The sequence below is a fragment of the Saccopteryx leptura genome, chromosome 5 (genome assembly GCF_036850995.1).
Source record: "Saccopteryx leptura isolate mSacLep1 chromosome 5, mSacLep1_pri_phased_curated, whole genome shotgun sequence".
NCBI lineage: Eukaryota > Metazoa > Chordata > Mammalia > Chiroptera > Emballonuridae > Saccopteryx > Saccopteryx leptura.
In genome coordinates this window covers 61,142,200-61,167,278 of record NC_089507.1, presented here as the reverse complement: position 1 = coordinate 61,167,278, position 25,079 = coordinate 61,142,200, and the positions used below count along the sequence as shown (strand labels likewise).

Sequence of the window (25,079 nt, the reverse complement as noted above, 5' to 3'; positions counted from 1 at the left end):
TGTTTGGTTGCCTCCTTGAAATACTGTGATGTTAGTACTTAGTTGCTTCCATGGTGATGTTTTCCAACAGAGCATCATTTACAAAACAGGGTATAAAACTCTTTCTGGTCTTAGTTTATTTGCTTTGACAGCAACATCTTTACTTAAAATATTGGCAGAATAAACTGTCGCACTGCTCTTCAGTTCCCATTTGACATTTTAAATGATCTTTATTGTCCAGACTTCCCACCAGTTATTTGTTCATAATAAGAATCTCTGACCATTGATGAGTCTGTCAAGGAATAAAGGAAAGGGAAAGTGAGGTAACCCAGACCACACTTTGGTCTGGATGTTGAAAGCATCTAATTTTTTGAAATTCAAGAAAGGACTTCCCAAACACCAATGTAAGAGACATTGTGTTTATGCATTCCAGAGGAGAGGAAATACACTTGCTCTCTGATCTTATCAAAAAGGGAAGGGAAAATAAAAGGAAGACCCACCTATATTAAAAAAAGTTTTTTGGTAACCAGTAAGAATGATTTCTCTATTGTCCTTGGGCTCCTAGGCACTTAGATGACATTGCTGATAAACTAGGCGTTTGTTTTTGTCACTGGCAAGAACCAGTTCTGAAATAGTCCTTGATCTACAGTTGTTGTACAGTATCTTTTTTTCCTTTTTTAATTCAATGCAGTTTACTGTTGACAGTTCCTTTACTCTTTTCTGAATATCAGAACATATGATTGCATCAAGCTGGCTGCAGGCTCCGGTGCTGACATTTTCTAGTGCAAAGAATGCCCACATCACTCGAACATTTGAAAAGTGTTAATGAGCTGATCAAAAGGACTGTTGCCTGAAGCAGCTAACTTTTTTTTTTTTTTAAGAAATCGGCTCTCCTCCAAACTGAAATCTTCATTCTAGCAGCTAAGTAGATGAGATGTAATCCTCTCTGATGATGATAATAACAAATGAAAAAAAAGTTGGAGAAGAATCAAACTCTGCATATGGTTCATAAAGTGGTGAAAATGTTTTCCAGAATCTTCAGTGCAGAACTGAAGAATGCTAAGTAGAAAAATCCTGGCAACTAGGCAATATTATGCCTTTTAAAATCTGCAAATTCTCATAAAATATGGTGCATATGAATACATCTTTATCCGAAATGGCTGTGTTCTTGCACTATTTAATATAAGAATGGGGTTCTTATGACTGTTATTTTTAATGTATTTGTACTAACAGTAAGGTTTTCTTTTCTCCTGCACTAGTTTTACTGAAATGTAGATATATAATTGGATACAGATATTTGCCACTTTTGGCTTGAATGGCTTCAGATTATTTTCACTCTCCTTTGTTACTTATGAGGCCACATGGTAAAGTGAAGAGAAGGTACAATTTATAACATTACACAAAAACCATTTTATTTTTTGTTTCATCACTTCTAGTTTAATGGAATTGGGCATGTGACTTAACAAGTTATATCTCAATAAAATGGGGATGATAACCTCTATTTCACACAGTTACCATAAAAATTAAGCTACCTCTATCTGTCTACCTGCCTATGTATTTACCATCCCTTCTGTTATGCATCCTAGCTAGTAACAGTTACTCAACAAATCTTAAGGCTTTTCTTCTGCACTCCTTCCCTTTGCAGTCCAAACCTTATTTTAAAAGGATATCATATAGCAGAGGAAATTGAATTCAGAGTTTGAAGGTAGATAGACCTAGGTCCTGGGTTTAAATCCTAATTCTAACATTTTATCTTTGTATATCATGGAGCAAGTTATTAAAGCAAGCATCTCCCTCTCCTTATATTTAAAATGGAGAGAAGCATAGTAACTGCACAGGGTTATAGAAATAATAAAAGCACAGTGTGTGTATATGGTGGAACTGAAAAAGGGTGGTTATTGTTGATAATAAAACTAGTACACAGATGAGCCATCTCTCTGGTTCAGTTTCTAAAGGTGCTATTACTTGTTGTGGTGGTGGTTGTGTCTCTTAATTTACCAGATCAGAAGTTGACTCAGGAAGACCTTTAAGGCCTTTGTTTCCATTGTTAACAATGTAGAAAACATACCTGCCAGGATTCCAAAATCAATGTAAATTTATAATAAGTCATACATTTAGTCATTTGTAAAAGTAATGACATGTTTTTGGAAAATCAAACCCTAATGTTCTTTTCTAGAATAAGGTAAATACAAATGCATTTAGACATATGGCCTATTTAATTATGGAAAGGCATACAAGCAAAAGTCCTGGTAGATATAATTTGTAGTTTGTTTGTTTTTTTAACATTCTATTATGATTTTCACATTGGAAAGGACCTACAATTAATCAAATTAATTTCCCAGTTGAAGAAACAGAACAGTCTTATATCTTCCTACCTGCCATTGAGCTTCTTAGTTCTCTGACTTTTATCGTTGTTTGAAAGAGAAATTTGCTACTTCATTCTCTTTGGAATAAGCAATATTTTAGTTTCATGGAAATCATCTCTGTTTATCATTTATATATTTTTCCTCTCCCTATATATTTTTTAAATAAACTTAGAGGTTGGCTATGAGCCTTTGAGAATTTCTCAGCTATTTCCTTCAGCTTACTTTTCATTCATATTTTTAGTGCCTGCTGTTTGCAGAGCACTTTATTAGGCACTAGTAAGATTATACAGAAGAAGAAATGATTATTTCCCTTAAGAAAACTACAGTCTTAAGTGATAATTGAAAAATTCCAAAATAAACATGCAAACCCAAGTTAATGAAACATGAATGGTTCCACTGAGCAGCAAAACATAGTTTAGAACTTTTCAAGCTCCTAGATAAAGCAATAGTAGTTTGGTGGACTAGTCCATGGAAGCTGGATAGGACCTAACGTGGAAACAGTCCTTTTTATTTTGGGAAAGGAAAGGGATCTTTAGTCTGCCTAGAGCTGAAGTAGAGGGATGTAAAGGGATGTTTGTAAGTACAGGATTAGGGAAGAACTACACCATGCTGAAGGAAGCATTTGAGCAATGAGAACAGAAGACCTGGCTCATGTAAATGTATTGAAAAGGAGCTTTGGTTTTCCATTTTGCAGCTTATGATATCAGATAAAGGGTCTCTGGTAAAGTAAAAGAATGGAAAGATATCTCTCACTATCTTGTTGTGAGGTTGTCAGCACTGATTATATAAGGATTTTAAGTTGAAATTTAGTCTGCCTATATCAATGATAAAACTGGATGCTATGCAGGATCATGAGTATAACAAAAATGGCAGAGTCATGGAGGGGTATGTTCAGGAATTCTTGAGAGCTCTGTAGAACAAGGTTGGGAATACTATTTATGCCCTCCAAAATTTATATACCAATGCAAAATGTACAGGTAATAAACAGAGTAAACTTGAAATTCTCACAAGGAAATGAAAATGAGTTTAGATATGTTATACTCAGAGTTAGTGAAATGAAAGATATACCTTAGTCCTTTTTAGTAAGAGAATTTTAGAGAACACTTTATGGAAATTTGCAAAATTAAGAGTGAAAGCATGATTTGTAAGGTTGTTCCAATATAATTTATTTCAATTGTGGCCATTGGAACCATTGACCCATTTTGACCAGAGAAATGATCAATAAGCTTCTGTTAGAAAAATATTGACCTGAATACAGAGGTTAGAATTAGGGATGGATTAGAGTTAGAGATACAAGCTAGATGTTTAATTTAAGTAAGGAGAGTGTGTAGACACTGCTGACTAAAAATAAAAATAAAAAAATAAAAAGCTATAGTAATTAAAGATAATCAATGTTATCAACATGTTATTACTTAAAATGCATAAAATGCAAGTGAGGACTGGTAGGTGTATCTGTTTTCTCTGAGCATTATTCATTTACTTATAATGGGTTGGCCACACTTAAAAAATGGTATTACCAGTTCTGGAAACCACACTTTGACATATTGATCAAATAAATGTGAACAAGATGAACAAAAAATAACTCAGAGCCATTGCATGAGAAATAGTTGCAATGTTTAGTTTCCAGGTGAATAGGATCAATAGATATGTGGTTATCATTCTAGTATTCAAAAATAAGAACTGCTTTCTTCTGGAAGAAAAGCTAGTTGTGTGCCTCTATGTTGCCACATTTTAGGATTAGGACTAAGGTGTGGAAACTATAGAGAGGGAGGCTTTGGCTTCTTTTGGGGGAAAATCTTTCAAATGATGTGAGTTCCTTGCCAATAGAGTGAATGTTTTGTGAGGTAGAGAATTTCCCTCTATTTCAGAAGTTCAAACATAGTTGGACCACAACTTGGTGGTTTGTTTTTTTTTTATAATATTGCGTTTTGGTTGAATGTGCATTGGAGAAGTTAAAAAATTTGTACAAGATGTTGTTAAGGTCCAAAGAATCTTGAGTTTATGATTTTAGGTAGTGAGAGTGGGAATGGAATGCAGAGAATCTGTCATTTTGGGTCCCTCCTCTCTTTCTCTTTCCTGAGCCCCTCTCTCCTCCTCTCCCTTCCTTTCTTCTCCCCTTCCCACTCCTCTCTTTCTCTCTCCTCCCTCAGCTTTCATCCGCTCCCATTCCTCCTCTGCCTTTTTCTCTCCTCCCTTCCTTCCTTTCTCTCTCTTACTGTCCTTCCTCCCTCTGCTTTTCTACCTTCCTACCTTCCTCTTTTCTTTTCTTCCTAACTTCTCTTTTTCCCTTCCTTTCTTCTCCTTACAAAACCGAAGCTTTACTAAGTACTGGGAATACAGTGATGAACAAAGAAGACGTAAAAGCCCATCCTATAGGAGTCACAGTTTTTTGAAGCTAAAAAGAGTTATCAACTCTGATAAATGCTAGGGAAGAACAAATAGGCATCGATGCCTATGAAGGGAATCTGATTTTTGCTTTGAGAAAATTGGGGGAATTCATGGAGGAGGGGGAATATTCAAAGAATATGTTGGGCATGGTAGATAATTTGGTGAAGTCATTTAGAAGAAAGGAAGAAATTGTAGATTATGTGAAAAATTTGTGACTGTAACTAGAAAGAGTAATGTGCTTGAAGGAAACAAGAAAGACAGGAAGGAGAGTTGGATTTTAAATGAAGATGTTTCGGTTAGTTTTTATTTTGTTGAGTGTGAAACTGTTACCAGACAGGGGAATTTTTTTTTTTTTTTTCTGAAGCTGGAAACGGGAGGCAGTCAGATAGACTCCTGCATGCGCCCCACCGGGATCCATCTGGCACGCCCACCAGGGGGCGATGCTCTGCCCATCCGGGGCGTCGCTTTGTCGCAACCAGAGCCACTCTAGCTCCTGGGGCAGAAGCCAAGGAGCCATCCCCAGCGCCCGGGCCATCTTTTGCTCCAATGGAGCCTCGGCTGCAGGAGGGGAAGAGAGAGACAGAGAGGAAGGAGAGGGGGAGGGGTGGAGAAGCAGATGGGCGCCTCTCCTGTGTGCCCTGGCCGGGAATCGAACCCGGGACTTCTGCACGCCAGGCCGACACTCTACCATTGGCTCGGCCAGGGCCAGGGGAATGGTTTTATAGTCTGCCTTAGGCCCACTGATAACTTGTGGGTTCTTGACTTCATGCAGGAAAATTTTCACAACACAAGTTCAGGTGATTTTTTTAAAATTTTTATTTATTTTTTATTTATTCATTTTAGAGAGGAGAGGGAGAGACAGAGAGAGAGAGAAGGGGGGGAGGAGCTGAAAGCATCAACTCCCATATGTGCCTTGTCCAGGCAAGCCCAGTGTTTTGAACCGGTGACCTCAGCATTTCCAGGTCGACGCTTTATCCACTGCACCACCACAAGTCAGGCCAGGTGATTTTTAGAGTAAGTTTAATAAAGCCTGACCAGGTGGTGGTGCAGTGGATAGAGCATTAGCCTAGGACACTGAGGGTCCAGGTTTAAAACCCAGAGTTCATCGGCTTGAGTGTGGGTTTATCCAGCTTGAGCACGGGCTCACCAACTTGAGCACCGGGTCACTGGCTTGAGTGTGGGATCATAGACATGACTCCATGTTTTTTGGCTTGAGCCCAAACGTCGCTAACTTGAAGTCCAAGGCTGCTGGCTTGAGCCTAAAGTCTCTGGCTTGAGCAAGGGGTCACTGGTGTGACCACCTCACCCCAGTCAAGGCATGTATGAGAAAGCAATCTGTGAACAACAAAGGTGTGGCAACTATGGGTTGATGCTTCTCATCTCTCTCTCTTTCTGTCTCTCTGCCCCTGCATGTCCCACTCCCCCCTTTTAACAAATAATAATAATAATAATGATAATTAATAAAGCTGGGGACAGTGAAACAAGGAAGTGCCTAGGATAGAAAAAGCAACAGTAGAGTCTAGGTGGAACTGCTTTGGCTCATTGGGAAGTCTGAGAAAAAGGGGCCTGGGAGACAAGTTCAGGGGGTTAGCCTGAGAGGAGCTGCCACTGCCTACTGCTCCCCTGATTGCAAGTCTCATGAGGACCCTGAGAGTTTAAGAGATGTATGACTGTGGGGGGAAGACGAGAGGAAAGGGGGAGGGAAAGTCATGGGTGTGCTCCCCGGACAAGGGCAGTATACCCTCACCAGGTCTTCAGTCCTAGGAGATTTTAAGGGTGGGTAGTTTAGGGGAAGATCTCAATAAATTATCCATCAGCTCTCCAATTGTGTCTTTTTAGGGTTGTGGTTCCCATTGATTGGTCATCCCCGAAGCAGGGGGTCATTAGTCAATGCAGCTGGCCCTGAGGTCAGCTGTGGCTCCCTTCATCTGCTTTTGCTGCTTTTCTGGACTTGGAGCTGAAGGCCTAGATATTATCTCTAGTACTTAATGCTTAAGGGAATGGTTGTGCAAGGGCTTGTACGGAGGAAATATGAGGCTATTCTCTTGCCCTTTTAGGGGGTCTAAACCCACATGGCTAGCAGTATGCCCGGGAGGAAAGGTGAGGGGAAGGCCTGAGCCACATGACCAGTAATATACAAGGTCAGGGGCTTTAAAGTGCATGACCAGCCAAGGAAGGAAAGGACCCCTGGTGGTGAGATCTTTGTCTTCCCAGTTTTGGCTTCCCATCCTGGTGACCTTCCGTGTCTGGACTTTAGTCCTTGCTTTGCTCATATCTGTCTAACTTCCTATCACAAAATATTGATAAATCTGGTTTTCATTGATTGCTTTTATACATAGAGGTTGATAATAATATGAAGTGCTTCTTTTTTTGTTTTTGTCTTTGTTTTGTTTTGTTTTTCGTTTTTCCGAAGCTGGAAACGGGGAGGCAGTCAGACAGACTCCCGCATGCGCCCGACCAGGATCCACCCGGCATGCCCACCAGGGGGCGATGTTCTGCCCCTCTGGGGCATCACTCTGTTGCATCCAGAGCCATTCTAGCGCCTGAGGCAGAGGCCACAGAGCCATCCCCAGCGCCCGGGCCATCTTTGCTCCAATGGATCCTTCGCTACAGGAGGGGAAGAGAGACAGAGAGGAAGGAGAGGGGGAGGGGTGGAGAAGCAAATAGGCGCTTCTCCTGTGTGCCCTGGCCGGGAATCGAACCCGGGACTCCTGCATGCCAGGCCGATGCTCTACCGCTGAGCCAACCGGCCAGGACCTGAAGTGCTTCTTTTTTATAAAAGAAATTCACCTATAGCTTGATAACCTTTATTTTACTTTATTGCAATGTTGTTTTAAATCATAATCCTCTACTGGTGTTTATTTCTGGGCTAACTGTAAAAATTCAAAGGTTTTTATCTTTCCAAATTACCAAAAAAACTGCAAATTTGTATTTTTTGATAAAATGAAACTGTGTTAAATAAAAGGGTTAAATAAAAATAACAACATCTCTTATAGCATTCAAAAATAAGAAAGAGTTAGTCTAAGATTCCTATCACTGGGTTATAATTACTGTCTATTTTTTCCTGAGATTTACATTCAAACTAAAATTTGAGTGATGAAAATATTATACATAAAAAATTGAGACATTTATTTCCACATTATCAATAACATTTATTTTTTAAAAAACCCTTTCATTTAAGGAAATTTTTAAACATAAACACAGAGAAAGACTGAAAGAGCAAATTATCCTGTCTCCTTCATTCAGCTTCACTGATTTTCAATTTCTGGCTAACCCTAACCCCACAGTACTTTGATGAAAATATCAGAATCATATTCTTTAACCTGGTGAAAATTCAGTATATATTTTTAAAAAACATGCAGTCTTTGAGAAACATATCCAGGATAATAGTAATATACCTAAGTAGTAATAATTCTTTGATGATATTTATTTTCAAAGTTTTTGTTTTAACCATTTGAAAATATTCTTTTTTTTTTTTATAATTTTTCTGAAGTGAGAAGTGGGGAGGCAGAGAGATTCCTGCATGCACCTGACCGGGATCCACCTGGCATGCCCACCAGGGGGCGATGCTCTGCCCATCAGGGCTTTGCTCTTTTGCAACTGGAGCCTTTCTAGTGCCTGAGGTGGAGGCCATGGAGCCGTCCTCAATGCCCTGGCCAACTTTTGCTCCAGTGGAGCCTTGGCTGCAGGAGAAGAAGAGAGAGAATGAGAAAGGAGAGGGGAAAGGGTGGAGAAGCAGATGGGCACTTCTCCTATGTGCCCTGCAGGAATCAAACCCAGGACTTCCACACGCCAGGCCAATGTTCTACCGCTGAGCCAACCAGGCAGGGCCTAACCTTTTGAAAATTTAATAACATAATTGAAACATTTGACATTAGGTGAAGTGAAGCAGTAATATTTTTGAAATATTTTTCCCCCTTAGTATAGAGACTTGGATATGTATCTGAATTATCAGAAGCCACTGGCACTTGGCCAATAAATTTATAACGTGATGGTGTGAAAGATCAAATACCCCAGTATTAGTAAAGTCATTTTAATTAGAAGTTAGGCTCCATTCCTCTCATGTAAAGAATTAACTGTATACAATTTTATGAAAGAATGTGTTAAGTAATTATTCAAAGGAAAAGGAACATTGACTAAAATATTGGTTTGTTTCTACATTAAAAGTGGGAAAGAGTGTGTTAATTTCCCTACTGTTTCACCCAAGGCTAGCTAAGTTTTTTATTGCCAATTTATGAAAAGTCAATTAGTCATAGCAGGAAGATTTTGCTAAGCAATTCCTACTCTGTTTGACAGAGGCATACTGTGATCTAGTAAAAAATGTTTGCATTTTGACATTGGAAGAACCACTTAGTGAAATCTTGTGTAAGGTATTTGACAATTTTGGTTCTTGTTATTCACCAGAAATATGAAGCAAATAACATATCTTTACCATAGAAGAAAATGAATAAATATGTGTGAAGGAGTTCTGTGAATTTTCAGTGCTTTTTATCTAGCTCTAACAAATGACTCCACAACCTTGTGTCTTCAAACAACGATTTAGTGTCTTCACAGTTCTGTGGACTGGCTCACTAGGAGATTCTGACTCGGGGGTTCTTTCCTGTGATTGCAGTCAAGTGGTAGCTGGGCTGGAGTCACCTGAATGTTTAAGAGGCCTCTGTGTCCAAGAATGATTCTTTCCTCACATATCTGGCACTTCAGTGGGGATGGCTGAGGCGGGGACTAGCCAGGAGCTATCTCTCATCACCCAGCCATTCCCTAATGTTATTCTGGGCTTCCTCACAGCTTGATGGTCTCAGGATAGACTTTTGATGTGACAGTAAGCTTCCCCCAGAATGAATGTTTCAGGGGTGTCAGGAGAAGCAGAGAAATTCTTCTGACCTACCCTCAGCAGTCACATGGTACCGCTTCCACCTCATGCTAATTAGTCAAAAGTGAGTTACAGCCTGTCCTGTGCTGGCACAATGGATAAAGTGACGACCTGAAACACTGAGGTCGCCGGTACGAAACCGTGGGCTTGCTTGGTCAAAGCACATATGGGAGTTGATGCTTCCTGCTCTTCCCCCTTCTCTCTCTCTTTCTCTCTCTCCCCTCTTTAAAAGTGAATATATAAATCTTTTTTTTTTTTTTTAAAGTGAGTTACAGGGAACGTCAGATCAAAGGGAGGAGCAGACATATTGGGAGGCAGGGTTCATCGGGGACATCGTGGGTGCTAACATAGTATTTTGCTAATCTAATTATTTTGTACATCCTTATTGTTTCCTCTCTATGCCACCAAAGTTTTACTTTTTTTTTTTTGACAGGTTATCAAGGATCCTCCTCCACCACCACCCTCTGCACCAAAAGAGGTAAATAATAAGTGTTTAATAAATGATGTAGGTGTATTTCTCTGAATTTAGTTATTATCTTCAAATTTTACCAATTAATTATTGTTAGATAACTATGATACCTATGTATTAACTTTTTTAATTAATTAATTAATTAATTAATTTAGACAATTAAATTTATCAGGGTGACATTGGTCAATCAGAGTACATAGATTTAGAGAAAAAAATCTCCACATCATTTGGACAGTCAATTATGCTGTATACCCATTACCCAAAGTCAAATCATCTTCTGTCACCCTATATTTTGTTTCTCTTTAAGCCCCTTCCCCACCCCCCCTTTCTTCCTTTTCCCTCCCCCTGGTAACCACTGCACTCTTATCTATGTCCATGAATCTCATTTTTGTGTCCCACCTATGTATGGAATCATACAGTTCTCAGCTTTTTTCTGATTTACTTATTTTACTCAGTATAATGTTATCAAGGTCTATCCGTGTTGTCGTAAATGATACTATGTCATCATTTCTTATGGCTGAGTAGTATTCCATTGTATATATGTACCACATTTTCTTTATACAACCCTCTATTGAAGGGCATTTTGGTTGTTCCCATGTCTTGGACACTGTGAACAATGCTGCAGTGAACATGAGGGTGCATGTATCTTTACGTACCCATGTTTTCAAGTTTGGGGGGTATATACCCAGTAGAGGGATTACTGGGTCATATGGTAATTCTATTTTTAAGTTTTTCAGGAACTACCATACTTTCTTCCATAATGGTATTACTGATTTACATTCCCACCAACAGTGAATGAGGATTCCTTTTTTTCCACAGCCTCTCCAGCACTTGCTATTACCTGTCTTGTTGATAATAGCTAATCTAGCAGGTGTGAGGTGTATTAACTTTTGAATTCATGAAAGTCAATTGGTATTGTTTGTTCTATTGTGATTTCTTTCATGTGCTAGGGTAATGAGTCCTTCACATATTATTAAACATTGGCAATCGAGATCAACAGCACAGAGAGATTTAATTTACTTCTTATAGCATATGTCAATAGTTCTGATGTCACTTGTTTACAAAAATATGGAAAATCAAAAATGGCAATTTAAAGTTATTATTACTATCTTCAAAATGATTATTACAGTGGTCTCTCTTATCTGAAGTTTTCCTTTCTGTAGTTCAATTACCTGTGGGTTACCTGTGGGCAACTGAGGTGTGAAAATATTAAATGGAAATTTCCAGGAATAAGCAAGTTATAAGTTTTAAATTACAGGATATTCTGAATGGGATAATGAAGTCTCATACAATCCCACTCTGTCCTGCCCAGGATGTGCATCATCACTGTGTTTAGTGTATCTGTGTGCATCTCCTGTTAGTAACTCAGTAGCCATCAGTTATCAGATCGACTGTCACAGTATCCCAGTGCTTGTGTTCCAGTAACCCTTATTTTATTTAATAATGGCCCCAAAGTGCAAGAGTAGTGATGCTGGCAGTTTGGATATGCCAAAGAGAAGCCATAGAGTGCTTCCTTTACATGGAAAGTTAAAAGTTCTCAGTAAGAAAAGGGAAAGGAAAGGGAAGGGAAGGGAAGAGAAGGGAAAGGAAGGGAAGGGAAGGGAATATGCTAAGGTTGCTGAGATATACAGTAAGAATGAACTTTCTATCCATGAACTTTTCTGATTTATAATTAAACTGTATCATGGGAATGTATATATAGAAAACAAAGCAGTGTATATATAAGGTTTGGTGCTACCAGAGTTTCAGGCATCCACTGGGGGTCTTGTAAGGGATAAGGGGGAAGCTATTGTACTTTTATATAACTCTGTTAGACAAAATTATGTTAGCAACATGAAATATGGAATGTATTTGTGTTGTGAATTTCCAAAGTTTCTCAACTATCTTAACTTTGTAGTACAAAATACACAATGTTCAAATTTATACATACCCTGATACTTTAAATAGTTATTGAAATGCTATTCTAATTTTAATGTTTTCTCTTTTAAAATATGAAGTAATGAATAGGAAAAAGACAATGATATTCTTTTTTAACTTTTGGTAACCTAATGAGTAAGGGATATTTCTAAAATTTTGGAAAGGAAGGAGTCCTCATATTCTCCAGAACTCCACTGGAAATTTATACATGTAAGCATAAATACATCTACATGCCTCATATATAATTTTACTACATTTCATCCATATGAATTGATTATTCAGAAAAATAGTTAAGTGTGAGCCAGTTCTGACTAAACAATTCTTTAAGAATTTAACTTAACCAATTAAAAAAACTGTATCCAAATAGGAGGAAGAAGAACCTTTGCCTTCCAAGAAATGGCCAACTGTGGATGCTTCCTATTATGGCGGTCGAGGAGTCGGAGGAATTAAAAGAATGGAGGTTGGTATCACTTAAAAAAAATAGCAGCTGCTAAATACATACAGGAGTATATATTTCTAGAACTATTAGTCCATGGAAACTTTACTTTTTATAATTTAATATTATAATACATCAGTTTTTACTTAACAGTAGGTCTTTTGGAGACTTTTATGTCTATGTAATCATTTTAGCTATTTCAAAACTATTCACGAAGAACTGACTTCACTAGTCAAAGAATTGCATTGATAAAATGTCTGAATTCTAAAGGGCAAAACAAAGTTAGAGTTTTTCTCACTATTTTGGAAAAAATTACTGTAGAGAACATCAATTTAGAAGAACCCAGCCACTTAAAATTGCAACAATGCTCATGTTGAAAAGATCTAATAGTTATGTACTATTTGAGGAGAAAAAATGTTAAAATATTTAATAGTATAGACATGACTTTATCACAGAGGAAGCACATTTAAGGCTTTTTTGTGCAGCTTTTATTTACCACTTATGAATGATCATAATTAATACTAAATATCATTTATAGAATGTATTGAATTTTTTTTGACTGACTCAGATTGTGGAAAAAAACTGAAATTTATAATAATATAAAAATCAAATGAGGTCTTCTGACAACCACATTTTTTCAAAGTGATTAATTAATTAATAATAAGCAATCATTGCCAACACTGAACCCTTCACAATTTTAGATAGGTCAGCATTTCACCCCAAACAGCAATTGAAGGAATTTTCTTATTGATACATTAACTTTATTATTAAACACAAATCTTGACACCTTTACCTTACTACTTATCCTTTAACTTTACTTCTTAATAAGAGGTTTTTTTAAAGTTGCATAGTCATGTCACACGTCCCCTACCATCATATCTGCTCTGCCCCATTACTGCCAACAAAAATCAATTAGCTAATTAACCTCAAGACTGTTAAAATTTTTTCTTTTTATACACTTCGATAAAACTCAGATTCTCAAGAAATTTCCTTTTTCTGAATACATTTCAGTATTTCTCAAAAGAAGCCCAGGCCCACTTAACATGGTTGTCATTATCAAAATGGGTATTTCTTTCTTTTTTTTTTTTTTTTTTTTTTTGTATTTTTCTGAACCTAGAAACCGGGTGAGACAGTCAGACAGACTCCCGCATGCGCCCGACCGGGATCCACCCGGCACGCCCACCAGGGGCAATGTTCTGCCCCTTCGGGGCGTCGCTCTGCCACGACCAGAGCCACTCTAGTGCCTGGGGCAGAGGCCAAGGAGCCATCCCCAGCGCCCGGGCCATCTTTGCTCCAATGGAGCCTCGCTGCGGGAGGGGAAGAGAGAGACAGAGAGGAAGGAGAGGGGGAGGGGTGGTGAAGCAAATGGGTGCTTCTCCTGTGTGCCCTGGCCGGGAATCGAACCTGGGACTTCTGCATGCCAGGCCGACGCTCTACCACTGAGCCAACCGGCCAGGGCCAAAATGGTTATTTCAAGTCATCTGATAATGATTGGCACTTTCTTGAGCACATTAGATGTAAAAATAATGCACATTTTTCCTAAGAGCTTTCTCCACTGTATTGCTGAAATATCCTTTGAGACAAGTACCTCATTGCCAGTAAGCCATTGGAAAGGCAAGTGTTAGACACTATTAAGTTTGTCTTTTGGAGAAGAGATTGCATGTGTGTTTTCATGTGGGTAGTGGGGTATCAAGTAATATGAAGATCATAGCTGGGCTAGCTCTTGTTGTTTGATACAGAAGGGAAGGTCTATTCCTTCAGCTTGCCTTTGTTTTGTCATTCTGTGCTTGGAGGGGTAGAAAAGAGTGGGTAAGATATTCTTATGTATGTAAAAAATATACTTGTAAATACAAAGTATTACATATGGATATCTACATATCATCTGGTACAATTTATTTTTAGTTTATTTAGTTAGCCTCATTCCAAAATGTATGTGTAAAAAGATGTATGTATGCAAGGGGGGAAAAAAGTTTTGATGGGATGTAAGTACCAGAAAATGTTAGAGTGGTTTTCTCTGGAGTGATTTTCAATTTGTGCTATATATTTATCTATTATTTCCTAAATTATTTGACATTGAGCATGTACTGTTTATACAGTGTGGACCAACGTAGGTTTACAGTTGTAAGAATACTAAACACAGTGTGTTTTGTGTTATTATTTATTAATTTTTGTATTATTTTCCATACAAACAGCTGTAAACCTGCTTTAGCCATAACCTGTATTCAGAATAATACATTTAATTCCATTTTTAAATCCATACTTGTAAAATACTACATGACAACAAGATTTGGATAAATTAGTATGTGATATATATTAGTATATTTTAAATGAATAAATACTGTTCCTGCTGAAACTCTAGGAATTATTCCACATTTTTGTTACTTTAATATTCCAGTATTCCAAACATTAAGATATTTTCTAAAAAAAGAGAAAAGCATAGCCATGAGCTGAATGGGTACTGAGTTAAATGAGCTATTATTGGTTTAAGCTCAAGAAAGCCAAGGCCCCATGAACATTTTTGAAAAATTCACATTTCAAATTTTAAGCATTATTGACTTTATTTGGGTCTCTCTCTCTCTCTCTCTCTCTTTCTTATGGTGAAAGGAGCAGAGATAGTGAGATAAATTCCTGCATGCACTCTGACTGGGATCCATTCATCAGGCAACCCCTCTGGGGATGATGCTTGAATACTGAGCTATTTTTAGTGCCTGAGGCTGATGTGCTTCAGCACCCGGGCCCATGCTCGAACCAATTGAACTGCTGGCTATGGGAGGGGAAGAGAGAGAGAAGGGGGAGAGGGAGGGGAAGAAGCAGATGATCTCTTGTCCTGTGTGCCCTGACCCAGAATTGAACCCAGGACATCCGTACACGAGGTTGATGCTCTATTCACTGAGCCTCTGGACAGGGCCTATTATTGACTCTTTTTTTTTTAGAAAATTAAATTTAACAGGATGATGTTGATCAACAAGAGTACACAGATTTTGGATAAACATTTCCACATCATTTGGACAGTCGATTATGTTGTATATCTGTCACCCAAAGTCAAATCATTCTCAGTCACCTTATATTTGTTTCTCTTTATACCCTTTCCCCAACCCCCTCCCCCCTCCTCTTCATCCTCCTCCCCTGCACTCTTATCTATGTCCACGAGTCCCAATTTTGTATCCCACCTATGTGTGGAATCATACAGTTTTTAGCTTTTTCTGATTTACTCATTTCACTCAGTATAATGTTATCAAGGTCCATCCGTGTTGTCATAAATGATACTATGTTATCATTTTTTGTGGCTGAGTAGTATTCCATTGTGTATATGTACCACATCTTCTTTATCCAATCCTCTATTGAAGGGCACTTTGGTTGTTTCCATGTCTTGGCCACTGTGAATAATGCCCTGATGAACACGGGGGTACATATGTCTTTATGTACCAATCTTTTCAAGTTTTGGGGGTATATACCCAGTAGAGGAATTGTGGGATCATATGGTAGGTCTATTCTTAATTTTTTGAAGAACCACTATACTTTCTCCCATAATGGTTGTACTCATTTATGTCCTCACTAGCAGTGAATGAGGGTTCCTTTTTCTCCATAGCTTCTCCAACACTTGTTATTACCTGTCTTGTTGATAATACCCAATCTAGCAGGTGTGGAGTAGTATCTCATTGTGGTTTTGATTTGCATTTCTCCAATAGCTAGTGAATATGGGCATTTTTTCATGTCTCAGTTGGCCATTTGTATTTCTTCTGGGAGAAGTGTCTGTTCAGGTCCTCTCCCCATTTTTTAATTGGATTGTTTGCTTGTTTGTTGCTGAGCTTTGTGAATTCTTTATATATTTTGGATATTAACCCCTTATCGGAGCTGTTGTTTGCAAATATCATCTCCCATTTAGTTGGCTGTGTGTTTGTTTTATTGTCAGGTTCTAATGCTGTGCAGACGCTTCTTAGTTTGATATAGTCCCATTCATTTATTTTTGCCTTTGCTTCCCTTGCCTTTGGGTCAAATTCATAAATTGTTTTTAATGGCCAAGGCCTATGAGTTTAGTACCTTTTATGTAATTTGTTGTTTCTGATCTTATATTTAGGTCTTTGATCATTTTGAATTGATTTTTGTGCAGGGGAACAAACTGCAGTCAAGTTTTATTCTTTTGCATGTGGCTTTCCAATTTTCCCACACAGTTTATTGAAGAGGCTTTCTTTTCTCCATTGTGTGTTTTTGGCTCCTTTGTAGAAGATGATTTGCCCATATATATGTAGTTTTATTTTGGGCTCTTGAGTCTGTTCTGTTGGTCTCTATATCTCTTTTTCTGCCCATGTCATGCTATTTTGATTATCGTGACTCATTAGCATAATTTGAAGTCAAGTATTGTAATGCCTCTGGCTTTGTTGTTTTTTTCTCAGAATTGCCTTGGATATTCAAGGTTTTTTTATGGTTCCATACAAACCTGGTAAATTTTTTGTTCTATTTCTTAAAAATGATATTGGAATTTTGATGGGAATTGCATTAAATTTGTATATTGCTTTGGGTAATTATGGCCATTTTAACTATATTTATTCTTCCTATCCAAGAACAAAGGATATTTTTCCATTTCATTGTATCTTTTTTTATTTTCTTTAATAATGCTTTGTAGTTTTCAGTATGTAGGTCTTTTACATTCTTTGTTATTTTGTACCTAGGTATTTTATTTTATTTTTTTGTTGCAACTGTAAAAGGGATTATTTTCTTGAGTTCATTTTCTGAAGTTTCATTATTGGAGTATATGAAAGCAATAGACTTCTATATATTAATTTTGTATCTTGTGACCTTACTGTATTGGTTTATTATTTATATTAGTCTTTCTGTGGAGTCTTCGGGTTTTCCATATACAGGAACATGTCATCTGCCAAATGTGAAACCTTTATTTCTTCTTTTTTGATATGAATGCCTTGTATTTCTTTCTCTTATCTGATTGCTCTGGCTAAAACATCCAGCACTATGTTGAATAGGAATGGAGAGAATGGGGCATTATTGACTCTTATTATATGAAATCATATTGCCTGTACTGTTAATTTGAAAAAAAAAATTATGAAAAAGGCTCACCAACTTTCAATAACTGTGGTCTACTTTAGCCTTATATAATTCTGGCTACATTTTATGGTGTATGCCATTGAGAAGATGCAAATGGGAGTGAGAATGAAAAAAAAATGAGAGAGCAAATGTGAACATTACAAAGATGAAACACAATACATAAAAGTACACAATAAAAATCAAAGTGAGAATTAAGATCATTAAACTTTATCAAACATGAACTTAAACTTGGAGAGGAAAAATAGAATATGTAATCTGTTTTAAAAGTATGCATATGCAAACCTGGAAATTATTTCCTTTTTTAAAATATATTCAACTGTGAAAAGTAAAGGGAATTATAGAAATTATGAGCACATCTTAATTACAGAACATATCTCCCTAAGTAAAGTTATTTTAAGTCTGTATAGGGATTTTACCTAGAAATTTTTTCTAGTCCTATTTTAATTAAATACTTAAACACTATGGTAATGGAAATTTGCAGAAAACTAGAACTGAGATGATGTTAATAACAGCTGCTAGCACAACTGATCCACAATACCTAATGATTTCAGATGTGTTTTTCTGCCAATTCAGCATAAAACTGTTTTGGTTTCTTTTTTCAATTCAGAAATTGCTCCTTTATAATATAACCTTCTTGTCATTCATATATGCTCTGAAAATTATAGAATTTCATTGTTTTGTGACAGCCAGGTAGCGTTGGAAGAATTTAGCTATCAAGCTTGTACTTACTTTTATTTTTTCAGAGTAAAAATATCTAGGTATATGAATTCTCCTAAAGCTCTCTATAGAAATCTTTTCAAAAAAATTCTTTTATCCTTTTTGACCATCTGAATATGGTCAAACTAAAATATTAAAATTTATACATACACTTGCATATATATATATATATATATATATATATATATTCAACTGCTTTTAAGACTTTTAAGAAAACTCTGTAAAGTTAGACTATGATAGCAAGTGAAAATTGTTTGTTTTGTTGTTTGTGCTGCTGCTGCTGTTAGTGATAGATCTGCTAGCTCCTTCATGAACTAACACTAGTATATTTATTGAATGAGTTACTTATAGAACTCAGCAGCTATATTTCGTAAGAATAGTCTTTTGATAGTTAAGTCCCTGGACTTGCCACATTGAGCCAGAACTCTAGTTTAACTAGCTTTGTGTTCTTTATCTGCGAATGGTGTCAGTGAATCTTGGAGGGTAAACATGATTACCATTACCTCTGCAATATTAACTGTGAAGGCCAGGCTAGGGAGCTGTACATGTTACCATCTATAACTTCTGAATAGATCAAAATGTATCTTAATTTCTGTTCTGCATTACTTCTCTGAGTTATGATATTCATGTGTTTACTTAACTGTGTATCTTATCTTTTTCCATTGTTTGCATTTTTTCCCCTTAAAACTGAGACTTTACAATTTTAGGGATATGTATCCTGATTTTAGGGTTCCTACTTCAATTTAGCTATATCTGAAGATTTTAGTTGATCTAGGTGATTTGAAAGAGAAGGTCATTTCTCTGGAAAAAGAGCCTGCTATCTAGCTCTAAAGGTTTAATGGTGTTTAAAGCAATTTTAACAACCTCATAAAGAACATTCTAGTATCACGGGTCACACTGAAAGATACAGATACATTTTAATGACTCAACAGGGCCCAATTGAAAATGAAAGCCTATTCTAAAATTGTAGTAAAAGAGGGTAAAAGCATCTAGGTAAGCCTTCTCAAAAAGCTGTGAATAGTTCTTTCCATGAACAGTGATCATCTGTATTCCTACCCAGTACCTCAGGTCATTAAAATGCTTTAAAATGTGTTTAATCACCTTCTCTTTGTAGATATGACTTAACTCTGGTGAGTCAGTATGCCCTGGATAGGCTTTCCTATTTCTTTTTAGAGCTTCACTTACGTTATCTCTGATAATGTCTTTGGCTTTTGGACTTCTCAACTGCTCTTGGTTGGACGAAGCCTTCCTCTAGGGGCCACATCCTACTGACCTGTTCACACATGAAAAATTCTGGCTCAGATTTAGTTCTTATGCTGGTGGTGAGAATGGCACCAGGTGTTAGACTGTGCAGTCAGACCGGGCCATGGTTCAGCAACCTTGTACTTGAGTTCTGCCTAAGAAAGAAAGAATTCAGAGCCAAGACTCAAAGTGTAAGAGAAAGTTTATTTAGAAAGTCACAGACGTAGAAGTCAGTGGTAGAAGAAGTGGGCTCAGGAAACAAGTGACAGAGGCAAAAGAAAGGCCTTTGAATTTATAAGAGGGAAAGGAAGAGGTAAAACATGGGGTGGGGGAGAGGGGAGGGGAGAGGCTGAGGCTGCTCCCTGGAGAGAGAAGACACTGGGACTTCTGTCCTAAGGGCTTTCAAGGGTGGAGATTTTGGGGAAGTCCCAGGGGAGGATTTTAATAGAATATTCATTAGCTTTCCAGGTGTGTCCGCTGATTGGTCAGCACCAGGGCAGGGGTCATTTAGTCAGTGCAGCTGGTCCCGAGGTCAACCCTGGCATTGCTTATCTGCTTTTGTTGCGTTTCTGGTCCTGGAACTGAAACACAGTTGAGGCCTAGATGTATTTGACAAGGGTCAGAAGCTCATTGTCCTGGATGGGGATTAATGCTCAAGGGCTATTCTCTGATCCCCTTGTTTGTTCTCCTTCTAAGGAGGTTTAACCTGTCTGACTAGCAGCAGGCCAGGGTCGGAAAGGTCCCGGGAGGATCCAAAATGCATGACCAGTGATATGAAAGGTCAGGGGGTCTAAACTTCATAATCAGAGATATCCTGGGTGGGGGGGAGGTCACCCTGGGGGTGAGTCCTCGTTTTCCCAGTTTTGTCACTGCCAGGCCTTCTGTACCTGGCCCATCATCCTTGCTCCACTCGTATCTATCTAACTACCTACAGCACTTATTTCTCAGTCATTGTAAAATAAAGAAGACAATCATTTGGCACTGTGGTTTTTTATTGTCCACAAGACTGGAATTCCTTACAATTTGTGGAATATTAAATTCTGGCATCCCTGAATTTTTCTTTCCAAAGCAGAGTTGAAAGTTATTTTACAAAGTCAAGCTTTACAAAAGTAAGGGGAAATCATATATGATATAATGAGTTTACCTCTGAAGGCCAAATGTTTAAATCCAGCATTTTGTTTTAATTGAACTTGATGAGAAGTTTGGTAGGGAAAATTAACCTTTGTGTAAATTACATTTATGAAATTTAAACCTATTTGAAACTTTTTCAGTCTACCTGTATTCAAATCTTTGCCCTGCTATTATTCTTACAAGCTGTGTGGCTTTGGGCATGTTACTTAATCTCTCTGTGTCTCAGTTTCCTCATCTGGAAGGAAATAATACAGTATCTATCTTTTGTATGGATTAAATGCATATTGACACATAGTAAGCATTCAATAAATGCTAATTTCATTATCATATATTTCTTTCAGTGCCATCAGTATATATCGTATGTGTTTACCCAGAAGGGGAATTTACCTAATTAGACAGTAGAATTATACACTGTCATGCATTTCCTAAGGAAAACTACCAATTAACTCCTTATTTGAAACAATAGAGAAATGATTGCTTCAAATTTTAATCAATTCCAGATTTTTACAAAAGGTCTTTGTTATTGTCTGTGTGTGTGTGGAAATCTTAATGTTAAGTACATAACAATAGGTTATGAACCTATTAAATCTCAACAGAAGAGGAGTTTAGAGTTAGTTTACCCACTCATTTTTACTTGGACGTGGTGAACTAAAAGACCATTGGGTAAATCAGACCATGGTTTTCTAAGACACTGTGTGACTGATAAGTGTTTTCCCTCTGTTTGAAAGGTTCGTTGGGGAGATAAAGGATCTACTGAGGAAGGTGCAAGGCTGGAGAAAGCCAAAAATGCTGTGGTGACAATCCCTGAAGAAGCAGAGGAACCCATTAGGCCTAGGCCACCTCGACCCAAGCCCACATACCAGTCTTCTCAGACAAAGTGGTACACACCAATTAAGGTAATTGCCACATTTTGTGTCATTTAATTGACCTTCCCCAGAGAAACTGTAACTCCTTTTGTCCTCCCCACCCAACTGTCTGTAGAAAGACCAAGGCACATCACTAGCAGACATTTATTTTGCATTATAACAACTGAATACTTTTTCAGCAACAGGAAATTCTGTTTTTTTGTTGTTATTTACTTACTAGTTTAGCTTATGAAATAAATGAGAGTAGAGAATAATGCTTTCCCTTCTCCATTTTGACTCATTTGTTCAGCCAATAGAGGTTGATTGTGTTCCCTAGGAATTTACAAATCGTGTTCCCTTTAGGGCCGGCTGGATGCACTCTGGGCTCTGCTGCGGCGGCAGTACGACCGCGTGTCCTTGATGCGACCTCAGGAAGGAGACGAGGTTTGTCTGTGGGAATGTGTTGGGAAAGAGCTGACTGCTTGGGGCCATACAATGAAGGTAGTGAAATAATAATCAGAAAGAATATAAAGCCTTCGTTACGCTTGAGGAAGGAATTATAATCTTGTGCAAATTCCTAATCCACACAATGTTTAATAAATTATTACCTTTTGTTAGAATATATCTTCAAGCTGCAGTTTCACACAAGTCCCTTTTCAAGTAATACATAGAAGAGTATGGTCCATTGTACACATGCTTTAATAAGCACACTTACTGCTTCAGCCTTTGACGTGGATGACATCACATGCTGAGGTTCTACCGAGGGGGAGGACACTGGGCATTAGGAGTTAAAGTCCTTCTCTAGCATTTACTAAGCAATGAGACCTGGAGCCTCCTTTTCTTTAGGTATACATACATTATTTTCCTGCCTGCAACAGTTGATGAAATCTAGTTCCTTGAATATGTGTCTTTAAAAGCATTATAGAAATATACACACACATACATAAATGTATAAAATATATTAATACACACATGTGGATATATTTTCTCTACTAAGGAAGCCTAGTTGAAGCTTTTTTGTTTTTGGAAATTTGTCTAGAATTACTCAGTTTTAGAATTTTTTAAAAATATATTGGCACTATTTCCTATTGTATCAAAGTAAGAAAAATTGTTCAATATCTTTTAATATGTAACAATGACAGGTTTGGTTCAGAAACACACCACTGTGCTCTGGCTGGCCAGCTCAGTGGATAGAGTATCGGCCCGGCGTGTGGACATCCTGGGTTTGATTCCCAGTCAGGGCACACATGAGAAGTGCCCATCTGCTTCTCGCCCCTCCCTCTCCCCCTTGTCTCCCTCTTCTGCTCCTGCAGCCAGTGTCTCTATTGGTTTGAGCATTGGCCCCAGACAGGTTGCTGGGTGGATCCAGTTGGGATGATGCAGGAGTCTGTCTTACTATTTCTCCTCCTCTAACTTAAAAAAGAAAAAGAAAGAAAAGAAACACACCGTTGTTAGTGATAATCACGGAATCTCTTCATTATGTGTCAACAAGTTTGTGAACTTCATTCACTTCAGCTTCAGTGGACTTCATTCAAGTCTCATAGGCTATTTTGTTAAGGATGAAATAATTGATGGGGTTCATATTTATTTTACAATGCCAACTAAATCTCATGATTTTACTTCTATGAGAAGGGGGTAATTTAAAAAACGTCCGAGTTCAACCATTTAGGAAATCCAACCTGAGAAAATATTCCTGAAATATTCCCAGCAGATCACTTACCCTTTGCTAAGACCACAGTTAGAGAGAACCAGGGGGTTTATGAAGCAGCCTCTTTCAAAAGCAGACCACTGTGGTTAGTAAAATGCTCTTATATTTAATGAAATATGAGCCTCTTTATAAATGCACGCAAGATTTGGAGCTATGCTTCGGGAACAACATGTAACAATTCTTACCTCTCAACACACTAGACTTTCATTTTACGTTTAAAAATATTTTTTATGACATCTTTGTTTTATACTGTTTTAGTTTTCTCTCCCTCATGTCCTTAGTTCATTTGTTCAATAATTTTTACCTTTTTAAGCGTTGCTTAACACTTAAAAATTGTTTTTACCTTTTTAAGTGTCCAGTATTGATAACACTGAAGATGTATTGGGCAGCAAAAGCAGACAGTGGTTCCATCACTTTTGAAAATGCTTCATAGATTCTCTTATCTCTCATAATTAAAAATATTTTTTAGTCTTTCAACATTCCTGCTAATTTTAATATAATAAGTTTTGAATTATAAATATGTACAGGCAATACTGGGGGTTACAAACTATAGCTTTTGCTCTTAAGAAATTTATTAGGCAAACAGGATATCTACAAAAAAAGATGTTTATTCCAGAATGTGATCTGGGTCATATTATAGGCAGGTATCAGCAAGCAAGATGAACTCTTTCCAGAAGAATTTGGGAATGTTTCTGCAAAAACATAGACTTTCTACTTTTAAAAATAGGTAGTATTTCATCAGCTGGAGTTAGCTAGAGTGAGCATTTTTATTGATGAAGCATCATGAGCAAAGCCTTCCAAGAATTCAGTGATTTATGGATTACTAGATAGTCTGGATGGTGGGGGTTAAAACCAGGATAGGTTGGGAACAGAAGAGATTTTTGAGTGTAGGTAAGTTGATACACTTGGTTTAAAAAAGGATGCATTACTTTCTTTTCTTTTATTCATTCAACAAATATTTTCCTGGTGCCTAACATGTATCAAATAAATGTTAGATACCAAATAAATGTAGCATTCTTCTTAAATTATAGTGCTGAAATATTCTCCATGTTTTCCCTACAGGTTAAAATTACTATTTATTTTTCTGTAATTGAAGACTAATGCTTCCATTATTTTGACCAAGATTTCCTTTGATTTTTAGTAACTGGGCACACTTTCACTTAATATAGTCCCAAAGCCTTCTATTCTAAATCTTGAGGTCAAATTGTTTCAAACTTCAGAATTTTTCAGACTTTAGGATGCTGATATAGTCCAGATATCCTATTTGTGTAAAGCTACATCTCCTGATCATTATTCAGACATTTTGCTAAAAAACCAGTAATTGTTAAATAATTACTAAAAGTGTATTAATATAGACTAAGTAGTCTTAAATTAATTCAGATCAGGTTTTGCTTCTAAATGAATTTTGATGACAAACTTTGAACAAAACTTTATTTTCAAACATTTTGTATTTCAAAAATTTAGATAAAAGATAGTAGACCTTTATTGTGTATGATTAATTAAGCTAGTTTTTTTACTCTATTACACCTATGTATGCTATTTATGATTTTTTTGTTCTTATTTAAATGCAGGGCTCTATGCTTAGTAAGCATCAATTATTGGTTCAATTAATTAACTATTCTGCCAAATATATATGATTTTGCATGTGCTTGATACATTCTGATTTAATCTTTCTACATAATACTTATTTTTGATAGCTTTATTGTTTCCATTTTGTCACCTGCAAAATTTTGCCTCTTATTTCAAGCAACTGTGAAAACCTCAGTGTAGGACTTATGAGAGCTTTTCCCTGTAAGCCAACACTCCACAGTTAACTGATGTTAGTATTGAAAGTTAGGAATAACCCAAACGCACCATCTCAGATTAGCATTTTATTCACAAAACTATCTAATAATTTTTTTAAGTTATTTGCTAAGTTTAAAGTATAATATACCCTATCCAACCAACCAA

The 25,079-nt window shown here is 37.1% G+C and overlaps 1 protein-coding gene across 2 annotated transcripts in view; it reads left to right on the top strand.

Annotated features, from left to right (window-relative positions):
* ANTXR2 (ANTXR cell adhesion molecule 2) overlaps positions 1-25,079 on the top strand; it is a 158,500-nt gene that overhangs the window by 74,576 nt on the left and 58,845 nt on the right. Inside the window, exons 13-16 of one of the 2 annotated variants that reach the window (XM_066384843.1) lie at positions 10,037-10,081; positions 12,357-12,449; positions 21,305-21,472; positions 21,785-21,865. In XM_066384843.1, the coding sequence (XP_066240940.1) occupies positions 10,037-10,081; positions 12,357-12,449; positions 21,305-21,472; positions 21,785-21,865 (387 nt within the window). Of the gene's footprint in view, positions 1-10,036; positions 10,082-12,356; positions 12,450-21,304; positions 21,473-21,784; positions 21,935-25,079 lie in introns of those variants that run through there. The other variant, XM_066384842.1, reaches the window with a different exon arrangement.